The sequence below is a fragment of the Struthio camelus genome, chromosome 3 (genome assembly GCF_040807025.1).
Source record: "Struthio camelus isolate bStrCam1 chromosome 3, bStrCam1.hap1, whole genome shotgun sequence".
NCBI classification, from domain to species: Eukaryota; Metazoa; Chordata; class Aves; order Struthioniformes; family Struthionidae; genus Struthio; species Struthio camelus.
This window is the reverse complement of record NC_090944.1, coordinates 5,701,518-5,719,432: the sequence shown is the minus strand read 5'-3', so window position 1 is coordinate 5,719,432 and position 17,915 is coordinate 5,701,518. Positions and strand designations below refer to the sequence as shown.

The 17,915-nt window shown below is 53.3% G+C and overlaps 1 protein-coding gene across 1 annotated transcript in view; it reads right to left on the bottom strand.

The window, feature by feature from the left end:
• The window catches only part of LOC138066518 (otoferlin-like), a 180,560-nt gene that overhangs the window by 40,220 nt on the left and 122,425 nt on the right, over nt 1–17,915 (bottom strand). Inside the window, 13 exon segments of the mRNA XM_068936384.1 lie at nt 57–165; nt 574–782; nt 1,501–1,687; nt 2,046–2,232; nt 3,287–3,405; nt 3,407–3,450; nt 4,824–4,894; nt 4,896–4,906; nt 5,815–5,877; nt 6,377–6,508; nt 8,237–8,291; nt 8,596–8,722; nt 10,551–10,646. Coding sequence (XP_068792485.1) covers nt 57–165; nt 574–782; nt 1,501–1,687; nt 2,046–2,232; nt 3,287–3,405; nt 3,407–3,450; nt 4,824–4,894; nt 4,896–4,906; nt 5,815–5,877; nt 6,377–6,508; nt 8,237–8,291; nt 8,596–8,722; nt 10,551–10,646 — 1,410 coding nt within the window.

The window sequence follows — 17,915 nt, the reverse complement described above, 5'->3', positions numbered from 1 at the left end:
TCCTGCAGTCTCTGCCGGGCATGTTTCAAAACCAACCTCCTCAGAAAACCACCAACCTATTGTGACCTCAGAGTTGATGGGTTTGTCACCAATCTTCCTGTCCATCACGGTAGCTTCCAGGAAGACTCCAAAGAGAAAGAACTCCTCCATTTTCCCAGGACAGTTCTGCAGGAAAAAAAACAGGCAAGTAGGATACAAGGTTAAGGTCAGCTGGATGGACCCTTAGGAGAACAAGCCACAGGGCAGGGGGTCCCAGAAGGCCACATTCGGCACCTTGAACACCTACACGGGCTCTATGAAGGGGACGTGCCACTGTCTAGGTTTTCATGGAGACTACGAGGGTTTTCTCTCCCTCTGCTCAAGCCTTCTAAGAGATAGGTGTCTGGCTGAACTCAGTGTCTAGGCTCACTGCACGTTCTTTTTGAATGACCATAAAACCTGAAAAATCTTTGCAAGATTTGTTGTTGCGCTGGGGGATCCAGTGCTTTTAGTGCAACACCAAATAAAATCCTCAGTCTATGAGACCAGACATAACTACCAAGGGGACTGAGCAAACTATCACTAACACCCAGCACTTGTCACTGGCAACCAAAGGGTCAGGGAAGACTCACATCAGCAACTCATCTCCAAGATCTCCACAGCAAGGCTTATCAAAAGCCTGGCCCGGAAAGAGATGCCTTCACCCAGACCCTCATTCAGATCTTGGTGCTCATCCATCAGGGTGTAGTTCCGAGTGGAGCCGTACATGTTCACCCAGGCACGGCCAAAGGTGGGCAGGAAGCCTGCAGGAGACCAGACACACATCTGGATGTGCAAGAAGGAGGGCATGGCTTTGTCTCAGGGCTCAAGCTGGCTCATGGAATGGCATCACTTCCCTGCTCTGGGTAGGGTAGTACAGGATTGAGCATGCGTGTGTGTGTGCGCGCACATGGAAAATACACACATGCAACAATACATGGAGATGATTTTGTGGTGACAGCAGTGAGGGGGATTGTGCAGCTCACCACGCCAAAGACACACACAACTACTCCGTTGGGCAAGCCACCCAGCATGAGGCAACAGAGAGGAGAAACCCTCATTAGCCACCTTCGTAGAGCCCTCTCTGCTTTTACATTGGTCCTGTCCACATGTGCGCTAGTGCATTTGTGCATGTGTGTGCATTCGTGTGTGCATGTGTGTCTGTGTGAACATGAGAGCCTGTCAGATATTCATCCATTCATGGCCATGAATTTTCTGGAAGGGCCAGTTGCTCTTGGGTGTCTTTTCTTTCAAGTTTCTGACTGGAGGCATGTTATGGGACTTGGTTTTCAGGGAATGGGTGCCCAGTGATCTCAGAAAACCACTGCAGGGAATAAAGGTCTCTCCTACTGGCCACCAAGGAGCAGCTGTCTCCAGGGCTGGGGAAGGAGCCTGGGCTATTTTGCTAACTCTCTGCCAAAGGGAAGCCTCTCTCTCTACCATGAAGAGGGTGTCTCAGTCCTCCCCTCATATTAGCTTTACCTTTGTCTCCTTCGTTAGAGACCTCCCGCCAATCAATGAAATGGGTCCCAATGGCCACATCATGGACTTCGTCAGAGTCTCGGACCTGGATCTTTATCCTCTTGCACAATGGGGGGAACATTCCTGTGAAGACTATTTGCTCATTCCAGAGGGGCTCGTAGCTGCTCTTCCGCACAGATGTCTTCCCCTGCCAAGTGGGAGGAGAAAGCACATGTTTCACAAGGGTCTGAGCCCACAAGCCACCCACCTTCTTTCAGACCTCAACTCCTCCCCTGCTAATGACCATGATAGCAACATGTGTTCTGCTCGGGACTTTCTTCTCCCAAATAGAGACTGCTGGAGACTGCAGACTGATGCAACCCCCTCGTAGTCTGGGCAAGAGAAGGGAACGTGGCACAGGACAAACAAGCAGCTTTGTCACACAGGTCAGCATCTACATGCCAGGACAGCTGAGATCATCCTTGGCCACGTAGTCCCAAACCTGCATAATGGCTAGCCCTGCTCACGTTATCATGTCACAAAGGTATAGCAAGCAGCTCACCCACCTTCTGCCCTGCAAAGAACACCTCCACATCGGGGTCCACCAAGTCCTTGCTCTCCCCAATGAGAGCCTTCTTCACATTGGCCACGAGGCTGGTGTTCATACGGGGCAGCCCCTCAGCTCAATAGATCTTTAGGTAGAAACGAGCCCATTGCCGCTCCGGAGGGACCCCATCTGGAAGGAGGAGGTTCCTGCAGCATCAGAAAACAGGACTCAAAACAGCTCCTGGGCCTGGCAGGTTTGTCAGGAGAGACTTGCAGAAGAGGGAGAAGCTGCCCCACTTGTGGAGCACAGGCTGTGAGGAGGTGGAAAGGTAGCCATTTCTGCAGCCCTATATTTTATCATAGTCCTATTCCTGCCCACCCTCCTGATTCAGGACAGGGAAGGGCGGTTTCATAAGGGAACCTTATGGCAACACATTGAGGTGCCTCAGAGACAACCTGCATCTTTCTAAAGGGATATAATCATTATCAGCAGTGGAGCCGAGGGGAAGACTAATCTCTACCTAGTTTAGACATCTGCAGCAGCCCAGATGAATGGGATGTTAGAAGGGCCTTTACCTTTGGAAAAGGCCCTCATACCCTGCCAGGGTATAAGGAGAACTGGGGTGGTTATACTGGAAGGAAACTTGAGCTCCATGAAATGGCTTCTCGTGGCAGGTCTTGCTTCTTCTCTCTTCCCCGAGAGCTACAGAGGATGCTGTGAACAACAGTTCTAAAGGAACTTTGTCCACGATAAAGTGGGATAAGAGCATGACTACAGCATGGAACAATAGTCCAAAAGAGTTCACATGCTGCTTTAAGCCCCTTGGTGCCCTCCCTGTCCTTACAGCGGGTAGGGAGACCTCAGCCATCATTTCCCATCTTCCCTTCAACCTCACTTCTGTGGCTCCCATTCAACGGCCAACTGGAGCAACAGCTAAAAAGTACGGACATCATGTTGGTTCACATCAGGCTGGTGCTGGTATGCACAAGTGAACAACCAGCAGCAGAGGGTCTGAACTGATATAAAGGACTGGTCTGTAGTGATGTGACCAGGATTTGCATCAGTAATCTAGCAACTCTCCTCTTTCCAAGAAACAATCTAGTTGGCACTTCTGATTGCAGTGCACAACTACTAGAGGGGCTGTCAGCCTAATTGGGAAGGGATGCTGTCCTTACTGAATAATCCAAAATAAAGTGACACGAAAAGCTCATAGCTCATTCCCAAGGAAGGATACAGGAAACTGGCTCCACGAATCCTTACCCCTCAATATCATCCTCATCTGTCTCATTGGCTTTGTGTGGTGTCTTGATGTTGTCCCCTTTCCCTACCACGGCAACGGCACCCTCCAGATAACCTTTAAGTCCAGCAGTGAGACCGACCCTCAGGGTCAGAAAGGATGGCCCGTTTGCGATAGAACTGGTGCTCTGAAAGCCAAGGAACAAGACAGACATTTATCACAATTACAGGAATTACTGCGAGCACTGGGCATGTCTGTCCACTTGACTGCAGAAGCCTGCATGCATGCATAAAGAGACCTCTCCAGGTGTGAGGAATTCCAGACAGAACCCCCTGAAAATCCATTGGGAGGATCTGCCCAATGTTGGAGACAGAGAAGCAATGGGATAAACTGCCTGTAGAGGTGTGGAGTTTCCATCACTGGACATTTTTAAGGCCTGGTGCCTCTTAGATGGGCGAGAAAGATCTCATCCTTCTGTGGAGTGCATCAGAAGAGATGCTCTCTTCAGATCCCTTCCAGCATCATTTGCTGAGCACCCCTGAAATGGAAACTTAGCTCTCAGGACTCTTCAGAGGGGCAGAGTGCTACAAAAAGGCCTGATGCATAAGCTAAGATAAAATCCCAGTGATTCTGGATGTCTCTTCTCTAAAGGGAAGTTTCAGGTCTTCCTTACGCTGGCATGCTGCAAGCCCTGGGCCCTCCAAGGAGCCATGCTCTTCTGTACAGAGCAGGCATTTCTTAGTCTCCTCTCCTGCAGATGGGTTTGCTTCATCAGTCTGCCAGACACGTTCAAGACGATTCACTGATTCAGTGACTTTTCAGGCAGAAGCTCAGCAGGGAGCCTGTCACGGAGTAGGGCTGATCCTTCCCAAGAGCAAGGGTATGGACTGAATGACCTCTCCAGGGACCCTTCTGGACCTCCTTTATACTAATCCCAACTATGCCTGCTTTCGCTGCGCACAGCGAGTGCAGGATGCTGAAAGCTTCCACATTTCTTTTATGGTTCTATAAAACAGGCTTCCCTGAAACAGAGGTCCTCTAAACAAAGCCCACGATAGCACAGTGGATTTTAGTAGCACTCATTGGGCCCCTCTGTGCTAAGTCAAGGCAGGCTGTAGCATCAGTGAGCAACATGACATTCTCACAGAAGCTCTAATTAACCTCTCTTTCTTTGCACACTGGGCATCTTCCTGTCTTGGTCTAAAGGCCAGCCACACAGGGCTAGACCTTCAGCTCTCGGAAAGGTCAACATCTTGCCTAAGCAAGCTAGCTAAGCTTCTTAGGAGGTCAGTGGAGAGAGAATGGCACATCTGAGGACAATTCTACCTGCGTGCATTATGCCTTATCCTAGAATGGGATATACCATCTTCTGGAGATGCTGAGGGCTCTTTTCGGACTGCAGAAGGAGCCTAGATGACATGCTTGCACCTGGGATACTAAAATTAAGTTGACTAAGTGTTGCCAAAGGAAACTAGTGACTGCCTGGCTACCTTGCCAAGACATTTGTTTGATGGTGAAGGTAGGCATCTATATGACCCCTTGCAAATTGTGGTGACATACCAGGCTGGGTGTAAACAGTTCCAACATCCACCTTGAAGGAGCCTACCAAAGTCCCACTGCGCAAGAGATTTTGAGTGGATCACCTGAAAAGCGAGGGAGAACAAGTCAGAGCTTTTTTTCTGCCCAGCCATGCTGGGAGGGGTAGGGCTGTTTCTAGAACGGTTCAGTGTCAAACATTAAAGGATTTGATGCATCTTGCTTAGTTTGGGCAGGAGATATAATCACTCACTGTGCTGTGTGAAGCACAGTGTGGTTGGCAGCTCTTGTTTAGCAGTCTTGCAAGCAAGTGTACACTTGGATTCAACAGAAAAAAAAAAGTAAAAAAAAAATCATCTTTGAAACAAAATGCAGTGTTCCAGCCACTATGGCAACAAACACTGAGACATTCTCCTCAAGGAAGTGTCTCAAAGATGCTTGAAATCTATGCTTTAATTCCCTTCCTGGAAGAAATTACACAGCCAGACTATGCATGGGATAGATGTGGATGCTCCTAGCCAGCCTGCTTTGATCTGTGTATCTAAATCTCCTTCCTAGTCTTCCTTTGCGGCTCTGGGGAGAGCTGGAGCCTCTGTTTTGCTCTCATTATTTACACTTCTGAATTTCCTCAAGAGCTGTACCCACCCTCATGCTTCAGGGAATCCACTGGCAGCCTCAGGAAGCTCTTGCTTCTCCCCAAGCCTAAAGAGACATCCTGAGACAGGCTTAGTTTTGCCTAGCTAGGAAATACCAGAGAGCAGCCACAGAGCAACAGAGGGAACACGAGTGGAGGGGGGTGTGGCTGCAGCAATAAGGACACTGACAGAGGGATTGGGGGGGTCTGCAAAGGAGGTGAGGCTCGTAGGACATGAGGGCTCAGAGAGAGGGACTGAGCACCTCCGCTCCTGCCAGAGGTCTCGCATCAAGGGTCTTAAATCCATCCCAACAAGTAAGTAAAATGGGTTGGTTTCCACCAAAGCCCACTGAAAAGGGCAACACAACCATGCTCACTTACGGACAGCTTGATGATCTTATCGAACACGACATCTGGGGGAACATGGAAATCAAAGACAAAGCACTGAAAGAGAAGGAGCATGCGTGAAAGCAGGGAAGCAGGCATGGGCTCCTTCTGAATTGAAGGACAATATTATGGTCCATATCCCACCAACAGAGACGTGTCTGGGCAGAGGAACAGCCTGCAGTTCACGTCACAGCTGCAGAGGGACCCACGTCAGCCCAACAACTGACAGCATCAGTGATCTGAGAAACTAAAATAAAGCATTAACTTCTTGGAAAGACTCAGAAAGTGGGCACAGGATCATTTAATTTGAAACTGATCAAGTAAGGGGTTTTGTCTTGCTTTGGTTCTTTGTCACCATTTTGTAAAATACCAGAGGGCCAAGGTTTCATCCCTCCTTCTGCATGGTTTGCGATTTCATCTTACTCCATCTTACTTACTAACAGAAGAAAAAGAAAAAAAAAACAAAGTCAAATAAATGTCATTTGCTGTCAAACTGCAGTCTAGGCCTTGAGGAGCAACGAGCCTGGAGCAGCACCTCAGGAAAAATCCAGCTCACCTCATTGTAGTAAGGGCAATTAGTCGAGTCCTTCATGGACGTGCATTTCTTTTCATCTCCAACCTCCACACAGGCCACGGGGTCCATGTTGAGCCCAACCAGCTGCCGTGACTCAATGACTGTGATGCTGACCTGGGGAGAGAGATTCATGGACCTCCACCTTGGCTGCCCTAAACTGTGTCTCCACCTGGCTCTCCTCTCCAAGGTGCTTTCAGTGCCGGGGTGGCAGCTGGGTAGTCTCTCTTCATCACACAAAAGAGACAGGGCTGCTCCTACAAGCCTGAGAGAGCTGCGGCATGGCATGGGAGGTAGGAGCATCAGAGCAGCCCTGTCCGTTCAGATGGCTCTTCTGCTCCAAGAGCACGTAAGGCACAAAGTTGAACAGATTTAGCTAAGCTGCGGGAACAGACACTCTGCTACTGATGCCCTAACTGGCTTAACTTGCTTCTGCTAAAAAATACAAGGGGTAAACCGCTCATAAAAGGAAGCTGATAAAAGACAGCTGAGCTCTCTAAAGAAGAGGACAAGACTGCCTGGCATTGATTGCTGCAAACTGACTTACTGCAGAGGAGCTGAGCTGCAAATGCAACCTCCTACCCCTCACCCAAAGCTGCACCAGCTTAACAAACCCAGCTCAAATCCCTTCCTCATTTCAAGGGCAGCAAGGTAGGTGCGAATACTCTCAGACTCCTTCTGAGGAGGTAAGCAGCTAAGGTCACCGCTCTGTTCCCTCACCATTCCCAATGAAGAGCAGCCTTGTGATACTCCTGTTTGCACTGGCCAATTAACTGAACCTCTTGCTCTGTCTTGCACATAATTCGTCTTGCACCTTCCTCCTTCTCCTTACATTCCGATTATACTATTCCCGAACCAGGGACACTCAGTCCTCGTCGTCCTCGCAACTTGCTTTAGGCTTTTTATGCGTATAATTAAACCTCTTCCACATACTGCTCTACTGCATCTTCTGATGTCAACTGGTCTCTCGTGGGATTTAGAAGTGGACGCCGTATGTGGTCTACAATAAACCTTTAACAACAAATCATTATTGGCATTGTTCCCAGACATCCCTAGGAACGTGCTACTGCACTAACACGCAAGGACAGAAAAGTAAACGGCTGCCGAATCAGCATGACTCGGTGAAAACGAGAAGAGGAACAAGATAACAGCAACCAGGCACCAACCTACCAGAGGAAATCCAACGAGTACTGCCAGCCAGGCCTCGTCAATTGGGAACGCTAAAACAGGTACTGAAAGCCTTTGGAAATTAAGAGAACTGTGTTGGAGATTGCCTGCTTCAAACCCTGATTAAGCTGGGCTTTCTGGGCTTGTCACAATGGACAGCAAATCCAGTTAACTACTTGAGATATAGCTTATCACTCTAGCATTTAAATACCAGCTTTTTGAAAGTCATCCTCCCACAGGAACAGTACCTGAAACAGTCGTTCACACGTGAGCCAGCCTTCAGACTTAACAAACAAATTGTCAGTTGCTTTTGTGAGCGCAGTACATTGAAACCCGCGCTGGACTCGCTCCCAACAACGCCATGCCAAGGTCCATAACCTGGTGCGTGGGGAGGAGGCACAGCCTCGGTGGGACTCCAGCAAGCCTAGGCCTGCTCAAGTGACTGTCAGTCCTTCCTCCTGGTCCCAGAGCTGTCCCACAGGCCATCGGGGACAAAGGCTTCAACTAAGAGATTCAGCTCCTCAAGTAACTACTCTGCTGATAGTTGTGGTCCAAGAAAGCGTGAAAGAAAAGTTCTCAACTTGCCTCTTCCTCCCCTTAAACACTCCCTGTGAAATGGTCTCTCCCTGGGCTCTGAACCCCCCGAGCTGAAGTTGGGGGCACAGCGTTGTCACCTACCTGATAATCCATCGGCCTCCCAGCACTCGGCTCCATTTTGATATCAGGCTTGGACCTTCCAAAGGGCAGGAAAAAAGACCTCCGTCAAACAACAGAGGAACTCACTGCAGACTGTGACAGAGCATTTCCCAGGGTTACTCCTCACAGTGCCAGCTCCCTTGGCATGAGAGGAATATAAACTCCAGGGGCTGTGAAATGCCACTGAACATTCTTTGTTCAAGCGTTTCTGAAAACGGTTGCATGGGGCAACGTGATTTCCAGCATAGCTCAGCTCAGGGGACACATGGCTCTGGGGAGCAGGCACGTCTGAGAGTTTGCCATCACCTCCTGGCTTGCACAAGCTCACATCTGGCCTTCACCTCTTGTTGGAGACACTGGTGGTTACAGCCGTGACGGAAGCCAAGGAGACTGTGTCTGGGTCCAGTCCACCTCCTAGTCTCATGGCTTTTCGGCCCAGGTCTTCTGCTTCCAAAACAGCAGGTTCCTCTGCATAAAGGCACACAGACAAAAGAACGTCTCTTGTTGTTTCCACTCGGTGGATAATTAAAGACTCCGAGAAAGGTAACCAATACATCCTATCAACCTCTCCTGGAAATACAAAGAACAGTGGTCACCTGGTCAGGTCACAGACAACCTGGTTTAAAATGGATTTAAAAGAGGTTTGCGTAGCGTGACACATTATTCCACCTGTGCTGTGTGCCAGCACAGTTTCATGAAGGCAATAAGCTTTGGAAAACTGAAATCCGACAAATGAGCAATGCAGACTTCACGAGGTAAAAGAGCATGTGAACATGTGCTGCAGCTCTAACTGCCATAAGGTGATGCACTGCTGAGGATGAAGGGAGGTGGGGAGCTGCTTTAGGGTCACTGGTTTGTTTCGTTGGCACAGGGGGAAATACTACCAAAACCACGCCTAGAGCACAGACATCGCTTTTGGGAAACAGGTTTCCTACCTCGTGGCTAATCCAAGACTTGGATCAGTTGCTTCACCATAGTCTGGCCCGGTTCTGTGAGATAATACAGAAATAACCTTGGGCTTCAGCTGAAGTGAGGGGGATCTAGGCTGGATGTTAGGAAAAGCTTTCCTAGGTGGAGAGAGGCACTGCAGCAAGTTGTGTGTGAAAAGAGTGTCCTCATTTCCACTGAGGGACCTAAGCAGATTCCATCCTGCCACGTGTGGGTGGAGGGACAGACCAGCACCTTCCCAGCTCTGCTTGCAGTGATTCAGTGGGTTTGTTTGACCCGAGCAGAACTGGCAATCTGCCTGGGATGGCAGAAAGAAGCAGACCACCACTCAGGAGGGATGCTGGGAGGACTACGCCCTGTGGAGGGCAAAGGGGGAGGAAGGATACACACAGCTGTGAGGCAATGACCACATGAACAGTTGTTGCAACTGTTCCCCCACCACTGGTAAATCTACATGTGAATGTACTCCACAATCTGAGAGTACAGCCTTTTCATGCCTTTGCATCCCAGATGGCTTTCCTCATCACCTTAGGTGAAGTCTCCACCACAAGAAGAATGCCCTTTCACTGGGGAGAGCAGGAAGATCACCAAGGTTTCAGTATTATGCCTCTACAGTCTGCCAAGGCCTCTACCTCTATAGTGTCTCAGGCCAAATCCCTCCTTTCTTCTCTTAAAAGCTGGCTGAACAACAACAAAGATTTGCCCATGAAGAATATCTAAAGCAACATTTGGTCTTCCTCCACAAAAAGGCATTCCCCAATTTCTTTGTCACTGAAACATCATAGTTTGAGCCGAATGGAAACAACAACAAATTTCCGATCGCTAACCACCTTCTGCCTTTCCAGAAAGGTGTCCCATTTCAGCACTGTAGCAGGTATCGAGACCTTGGAACAGACAACCTTGAGGCAACAGAGCCCTACCTCTCACTGTGCTGCTGCAATGCTATTCATGCAGGTCTCCATGCATCACAGAGAAGCAGTGAAAGGGCTAAATCACGCTTTTTGCTCTTACACTTGCAAGTAATCCTTAAAATAAGCCAGAAACTGCCCACCTGACTTCCAGGTTTCACCATGATCTCACAAAGCGGGTGAGATCTGGCAAAGCCTTCAGTGTAAGGCTCTCTCCATCTATCCCTGCTTGCCAGATTCCCCCATGCAGACCCTCTCTCCAGCCTTCACCCTGTCCACCAAATGCTCCCTGTCTAATCCCTGAGTTACCAACAGCGTTGATGTGTGCCACTTACGGGGCGCAGACGGGGGGGGGGGGTCTCATCCGTAAGTGGATGGGACCAGGGGCTTTCCTGGAATAGCAGTACTGGATCAGGGAACAACCTCCTCCCAGCACCTACCTTGCTTCCAATGATCATCCTTTGGTGGACGCGTCTTGCCAAGCTTCATGGCTGAAAAAACTCCTTTCCCAGCTCCGGAAGAAGACGTTCTTTCTTCTGAAAGAACTCATTGTATCCTGTACTTTTAGTGGCGTTCTCTGTGACACAGGGGACAACAGGAGGTTTCACAGAATCACAGAATGGTTGAGGTTAGAAGAGGGACTGCTAACTTCCTGCTCACTTCCTCCCCCAGCTCCTTTATCTGGCAATACAAAGGGTCAACCACAGCACACCTTGCACAGGAGAGCTGACTGTCAGCCCAGGCCTCACAGAAAGGCCCCAGGCACTCCCTGCAGCCTGACACCTGCAGAGCTGCATCTGCTGTCTGAGGGTCTGTCTGGGTTGAAGCCTCACACACAGCTGAGGCAGCACCTCCAGCAGCCACTGGGGAAAGTGCTCTGCAGCATGTCATGACCATGCCCCAGGGAAGGACACACCACTGCAGAAAAGGGAGAGGCACCTTCTTTGCCTGCTGCCCAAACTGCTGCCTCTGCCAGCCCCACTCTAGGAGCTGGGCTCCAGGCCTGGCTCTTATATAGGCCTCTGCCCAGCAGTGACTCACAAGGGTGCTTGACCCACCCAATCAGGAGCCACCTGAAACAAAAGCCCCAACTCCCTCTGACCAGGCCAGCCCAGAGAGCTCCTTAGCAGCAGCCCCACCTAGCTAGGACTTCCCAGGAGAAGTTAAGTCAAGGCCCCCTGCAGTAGTCCTTGCCTAGCTCTCCCTTCCTGCTAGCAGCAAGCACTGTCTAGTTCCTCGGGGGTCCCCAGAAAGCCTCCCCAACTTCCAACAAGGCCCACAAAAGGCCCAGGCAGAGCCCAGACACTGCTGCGCAAACTGCTGCGTCTGTTTGCTGCCTCTGTTTGCTGTGCTCTGCAGCTCATCACTGCACCATGACAAGAACAGGTGCGTTTTCACCAAAACAGAGCTGGCCATGCCCACCTCTCTGCCTCTGGGCTGCATCCTGCTCTGCCCCGGCCTGTACCTCCCCCTGCTCCTGGGGCATCTGCACAGGCCACAGGCACACACTAGTGCCCTCCCCATTCCAGCACCTGCCACAGGGGCAGACCTCTGCAGCCAAGGCCTCCCCTTAACCCTGCCTCCCGCCTCTCTGCCCAAAGCTCCCCGTCTGCCGGGGGGAAGCAAGGAGGCTGCGGCAACAAGAGCCACACAGAGAGTGAGGGAGGGCAGCTCCTCCGTGCCCTTTGGGGGAGCTGGTCTTGTCATAGGTTTGCTCAGGGGACCTGGGCCTTGTGTTGGGGGTGCTGGGCTTGTTGTGGGGGTGCTGAGGGTCACTGAACTTTGTGTTGGGGAGTGCTGAGTGGATCTGCTTGTTGTGTTGGGGGTGCTAGGTTTGTTTTCGGGCTGCTCAGTGGAGCTGAGCCTTGTGTTGGGGGTGCTGGGGTTGTCATGGTGGTGCTTAGGGGATCTGGGCGTTGTGCAGGAGGTGCTGAGCCTTTTGTTGCGAGTGCTAGGCTTGTCGCGGGGGTGCAGAGGGGATCTGGACCTTTCTTATGGGGCTGCTGGGCTTGTTTTGGGGGATCTGGGCCTTGTGTTGGGGGTGCTGGGCTTGTGGGTCTGCTGAGGGGATCGGGACATTGTGTTGGGACTGCTGGGCTTGTCATGCAGGGTGCTGAGGGGATCAGGGCCTTGTGTTGGGGAGAGCAAGGCTTGTTGTGGGGGTGCTGAGGAAAGCTAGGTCTTGTTTTCGGGGTGCTGGGCCTTGTTTTGGGAGTGCAGAGGGGATCAGGGCCCTGTTTTGGGGGTGCTGAGTAGATCTGGGCGGTGAGTTTGTTGTGTTGGTCTTGTGGGAGTGCTGAGGGGATCTTGAGCTTGTATTGGAGATGCTGGGCTTCTGGTGGGGGTGCTGAGGGGTCTGAGCTTTGTGTTGGGGTTGCTGGGCCTTGTGTTGGGAGTGCTGGGCCTTGTGTTGGGGGTGCTGAGGGAATCTGGGCCGTTGCGTTGGGGGTGCTGGGCCTTGTGTTGGGGGTGCTGAGGGGATCTGGGTATTGCGTTGGGGGTGCAGGGCTTGTGGTGGGGCTGCTGAGGGGATCTGGGCTTTGTGTTTGTTGCGTTGAGCTTGTGGGAGTGCTGAGGGCATCTGGGGCTTGTTTTGGAGGTGTTGGGCTTGTGTTGCGGGTGCAGGGCTTTCTGTGGGGGTGCAGAGGGGAGCTGGGCGTTGTGTTGGAGTTGCTGGGCCTTGTTGTGGGGTTGCTAAGGGGATCTGGGCTTGTTTTCGAGGTGCTGGGCTTGTGTTGCGGGGGCTGGCCTTGTTTTGGGGGTGCAGAGGGGAGCTGGGCGTTGTGTTGGAGGTGCTGGGCCTTGTTGTGGGGTTGCTAAGGGGATCTGGGCCTTGTGTTGGAGGTGTCGGGTTTGTCATAGGGATACTGAGGGGTCTGGGCCTTGTCTTGGGGGTGCAGGGCCTTGTCTTGGGGGTGCTGAGGGGATCTGGGCTTTGTGTTTGTTGCGTTGAGCTTGTGGGAGTGCAGAGGGGATCTGGGCTTGTTTTCGAGGTGCTGGGCTTGTGTTGCGGGGGCTGGCCTTGTTTTGGGGGTGCAGAGGGGATCTGGGCCTTGTGTTGGGGGTGCTGGACTTGTCATAGTGGTGCTGAGGGGATCTGGGCTTGTGTTAGGGGAGCTGGGCATGTTGTGCGAGTGCGGAGGGGATCTGGGGCTTGTATTGGAGGTGTTGGGCCTGTTATGGGTGTGCAGAGGGCATCTGGGCATTGTTTGTTGTGTTGAGCTTGTGGGAGTGTTGAGGGGATCTGGGCTTGTTTTGGAGGTGTTGGGCTTGTGTTGCGGGGGCTGGGATTTTTGTGGGGGTGCAGAGGGGAGCTGGGTGTTGTGTTGGAGTTGCTGGGCCTTGTTTTAGGCGTGCTGAGGGGATGTGGGCCTTGTGTCGGGGGAGCTGGTCTTGTAATGGGTTTGCTGAGGGGATGTGGGCCCTGTTTTGGGGTTGCTGAGGGGATCGGGGCATTGTGTTGGGGGTGCTGGACTTGTGGTGGGGGTGCAGAGGGGATCTGGGCGTTGTGGTGGGGGTGCTGAGGAGATCGGGGCCTTGTATTGGGGGTACTGAGGGGATCAGGGGCTTGTTTTCGAGGTGCTGGATGTGTTTTGGGGGTGCAGAGGGGATCTGGGCATTGTGGTGGGGCTGCTGAGGGGATCTCGGGCATTGTTTTGGAGATGCGGGGCTTGTAGTGGGGGTGCTGAGGGGATCTGGCCATGTTTTCGAGGTGCTGGGCCTTTTTTTCCGTGGTGCAGAGGAGATCTGGGCATTGTGTTGGGGGTGCTGGCCTTGTGGTGGGGGTGCTGAGGAGAGCTAGGTCTTGCACTGGGGGTGCTGGGCTTGTTGTGGGAGTGCTGGGCCTTCTTTTGGGAGTGCAGATGGGATCTGGGTGTTGTGTTACGGGTGCTGGGCTTGTGGTCAGGCTGCTGATGGGATGTGGGCCTTGTGTCGGGGGAGCTGGTCTTGTAAGGGGTTTGCTGAGGGGATGTGGGCCTTGTTTTGGGGTTGCTGAGGGGATCGGGGCATTGTGTTGGGGGTGCTGGGTGTTGTTTTTGGAGTGCTGGGCTTGTGGTGGGGATGCTGAGGTGATTTAGGCCGTGTTTTTGTTGTGTTGGGCGTGTGGGAGTGCCTAGGGGATCTGGGCTGTGTGTCGGGGGTGCTCTGGGGATCTGGGCGTTGTGTTTGTTGTGTTGAGCTTGTGGGAGTGCTGAGGGGATCTGGGGCTTGTTGTGGGGGTGCAGAGGGGATCTGGGCATGGTGTCGGAGGTGTTGGGCTTGTCATAGGGGTACTGAGGGGTCTGGGCCTTGTCTTGGGAGTGCTGGGCCTTGTGTTGGGGCTGCTGAGGGGATCTGGGCTGTGTGTTTGTTGTGTTGGGCTTGGGGGAGTGCTGAGGGGATGATGGGCTTGTTTTGGGGGTGCTGGGCTTGTGGTGGGGGTGCTGAGGCGATCTGGGCTTGTTTTCGAGGTGCTGGGCTTGTCATGCAGGGTGCTAGCTTTGTTTTGGGGGTGCTGAGGGGATCTGGGCGTTGTGTTGGGGGTGCTGGGCTTTGTTGTGGAGGTGCTTAGGGGATCTGGGCATGGTTTTTGAAGTGTTGGGCTTTGTTGTGGGGGTGCAGAGGGGATCTGGGCCTTGTGTTGTGGGTTCTGGGCGTGTTTTGGGAGTGCGGAGGGGATCTGGGGCTTGTATTGGAGGTGTTGGGCCTGTTATGGGGGTGCAGAGGGGATCTGGGCTGTGTGTTTGTTGTGTTGAGCTTGTGGGAGTGTTGAGGGGATCTGGGCTTGTTTTCGAGGTGCTGGGCTTGTGTTGCGGGTGCTGGGTTTGTTTTGGGGGTGTAGAGGGAAGCTGGGTGTTGTGTTGGAGTTGCTGGGCCTTGTTTTGGGGGATCTGGGTGTTGTGTTGGGGTTGCTAGGCTTGTTTTCGGGCTGCTCAGTGGAGCTGAGTGTTGTGTTGGGGGTGCTGGGCTTGTCATGAGGGTGCTGAGGGTATCTGGGCATTGTGTTCGGGGTGCTGGGCTTTGTTGTGGGGGTGCTTAGGGGATCTGGGCATTGTTTTTGAGGTGCTGGTCTTTGTTGTGGGGGTGCAGAGGGGATCTGGGCCTTGTGTTGGGGGTGCTGGACTTGTCATAGTGGTGCTGAGGGGATCTGGGGTTGTGTTAGGGGAGCTGGGCGGGTTGTGCGAGTGTGGAGGGGATCTGGGGCTTGTATTGGAGGTGTTGGGCCTGTTATGGGGGTGCTGAGGGGATCTGGGCTGTGTGTTTGTTGTGTTGGGCTTGTGGGAGTGCAGAGGGCATCTGGGCTTGTCATGGGGGTGCTGAGGGGATCCGGACCTTCTTGTGGGGGTGCTGAGGGAATATGGGGCTTGTTTTCGAGGTGCTGGGCTTGTCATGCAGGCTGCTGGGCTTTTTGTGGAAGTGCAGAGGGGAGCTGGGCGTTGTGTTGGAGTTGCTGGGCCTTGTTTTGGGGGTGCTGAGGGGATGTGGGCCTTGTGTCGGGGGAGCTGGTCTTGTAATGGGTTTGCTGAGGGGATGTGGGCCTTGTGTCGGGGGAGCTGGTCTTGTAATGGGTTTGCTGAGGGGATGTGGGCCTTGTTTTGGGGTTGCTGAGGGGATCTGGGGCATTGTGTTGTGGGTGCAGGGCTTGTGGTGGGGGTGCTGAGGGGATCGGGGCATTTTGTAGGGGGTGCTGGGCTTGTGATAGGGGTGCTGAGGGCATGTGGGCATTGCGTTGGGGGTGCAGAGGGGATCTGGGCATTGTGGTGGGGCTGCTGAGGGGATCTCGGGCATTGTTTTGGAGATGCGGGGCTTGTAGTGGGGGTGCTGAGGGGATCTGGCCATGTTTTCGAGGTGCTGGGCCTTTTTTTCTGTGGTGCAGAGGAGATCTGGGCATTGTGTTGGGGGTGCTGGGCTTGTGGTGGGGGTGCAGAGGGGATCTGGGCGTTGTGGTGGGGGTGCTGAGGAGATCGGGGCCTTGTATTGGGTGTAGTGAGGGGATCAGGGGCTTGTTTTTGAGGTGCTGGATGTGTTTTGGGAGTGCAGAGGGGATCAGGGCCTTGTGGTAGGGGTGCAGAGGGGATCTGGGCATTGTGTTTGGTGTGCTGGGCTTTGTTGTGGGGGTGCAGAGGGGATCTGGGCCTTGTGTTGGGGGTGCTGGACTTGTCATAGTGGTGCTGAGGGGATCTGGGCTTGTGTTAGGGGAGCTGGGCGTATTGTGCGAGTGTGGAGGGGATCTGGGCGTTGTGTTGGGGGTGCTAGTCTTGTCGTGGGGGTACTGAGTGGTCTGGGCCTTGTTTTGGGATTGCTGGGCTTGTCGTAGTGGTGCTGAGGGAATCTAGGCCTTGTATTGGGAGTGCTGGGATTGTGGTGGGAGTGCTGGGCTTGTGGTGGGGGTGCTGAGGGGATGTGGGCCTTTTGTTGGAGGTGTCGGTTTGTCATAGGGATACTGAGGGGTCTGGGCCTTGTCTTGGGGGTGCAGGGCCTTGTCTTGGGGGTGCTGAGGGGATCTGGGCTTTGTGTTTGTTGCGTTGAGCTTGTGGGAGTGCAGAGGGGATCTGGGCTTGTTTTCGAGGTGCTGGGCTTGTGTTGCGGGGGCTGGCCTTGTTTTGGGGGTGCAGAGGGGATCTGGGTGTTGTGTTGGGGGTGCTGGTCTTGTCATGAGGGTACTGACCGGGATCTGGGTGTGGTGTTGGGTGTGCTAGGCTTGTTGTGGGGGTGCTGAGGGTATTTGGACATTGTTTTCGAGGTGCTGGGCTTGTGGTGGGTGTGCAGAGGGGATCTGGGCTGTGTGTTTGTTGTTTTGGGCTTGTGGGAGTGCTGAGGGGATCGGGGCCTTGTGTTGGGGGTGCTGGGCGTTCTGTGCGAGTGCGGTGGGGATCTGGGGCTTCTATTGGAGATGCTGGGCTTGTGGTGGGGGTGCAGAGGGGATCTGGGGCTTGTTTTCGAGGTGCTGGGCTTTGTTGTGGGGGTGCTGAGGGGATCTGGGCATTGTGTTGGGGGTGCTGGACTTGTCATAGTGGTGCTGAGGGGATCTGGGCTTGTGTGGGGGGTGCTGGGTGTGTTGTGTGAGTGAGGAGGGGATCTGGGGCTTGTATTGGAGGTGTTGGGCCTTGTGTTTGGGCTGCTGAGGGGATCTGGGCTGTGTGTTTGTTGTTTTGGGCTTGTGGGAGTGCAGAGGGGATCTGGGCCTTGTTGTTGGGGGTGCTGGGCCTTGTGTTGGGGGTGCTGAGGGGATCTGGGCGGTGTGTTTGTTGTGTTGAGCTTGTGGGAGTGCTGAGGGCCTCTGGGGCTTGTTGTGGGGGTGCTGAGGGGATTTGGGCGTAGTGTTGGGGGTGCTGGGCTTGTTGTGGCTGTGCTTAGGGGATCTGGGCTTTGTTTTCGAGGTGCTGGGCTTTGTTGTGGGGGTGCAGAGGGGATCTGGGGCTTGTGTTGGGGGTGCTGGGCTTGTCATGCAGGGTGCTGAGGGGATCTGGGGCTTGTTTTAGGGGTGCTGGGCCTTTTTTCCGTGGTGCAGAGGAGATCTGGGGCTTGTTTTCGAGATGCTGGGCTTGTGGTCGGGGTGCTGAGGGGGTCTGGGCATTGTGTTGGGCGTGCTGGGCTTGTAGTGGAGGTGCTGAAGGGATGTGGGGCTTGTTTTCAAGGTGCTGGGCCTTTTTTTGGTGGTGCAGAGGTTTATCAGGTACTTGTTTTGGAGATGCTGCGCTTGTGGTGGGGTTGCAGAGGGGATCTGGGCCTTGTGTTGGGGGTGCTGGGCGTGTTGTGCGAGTGCGGAGGGGATCTGGGGCTAGTATTGGAGGTGTTGGGTTTGTTATGGGGCTGCTGAGGGG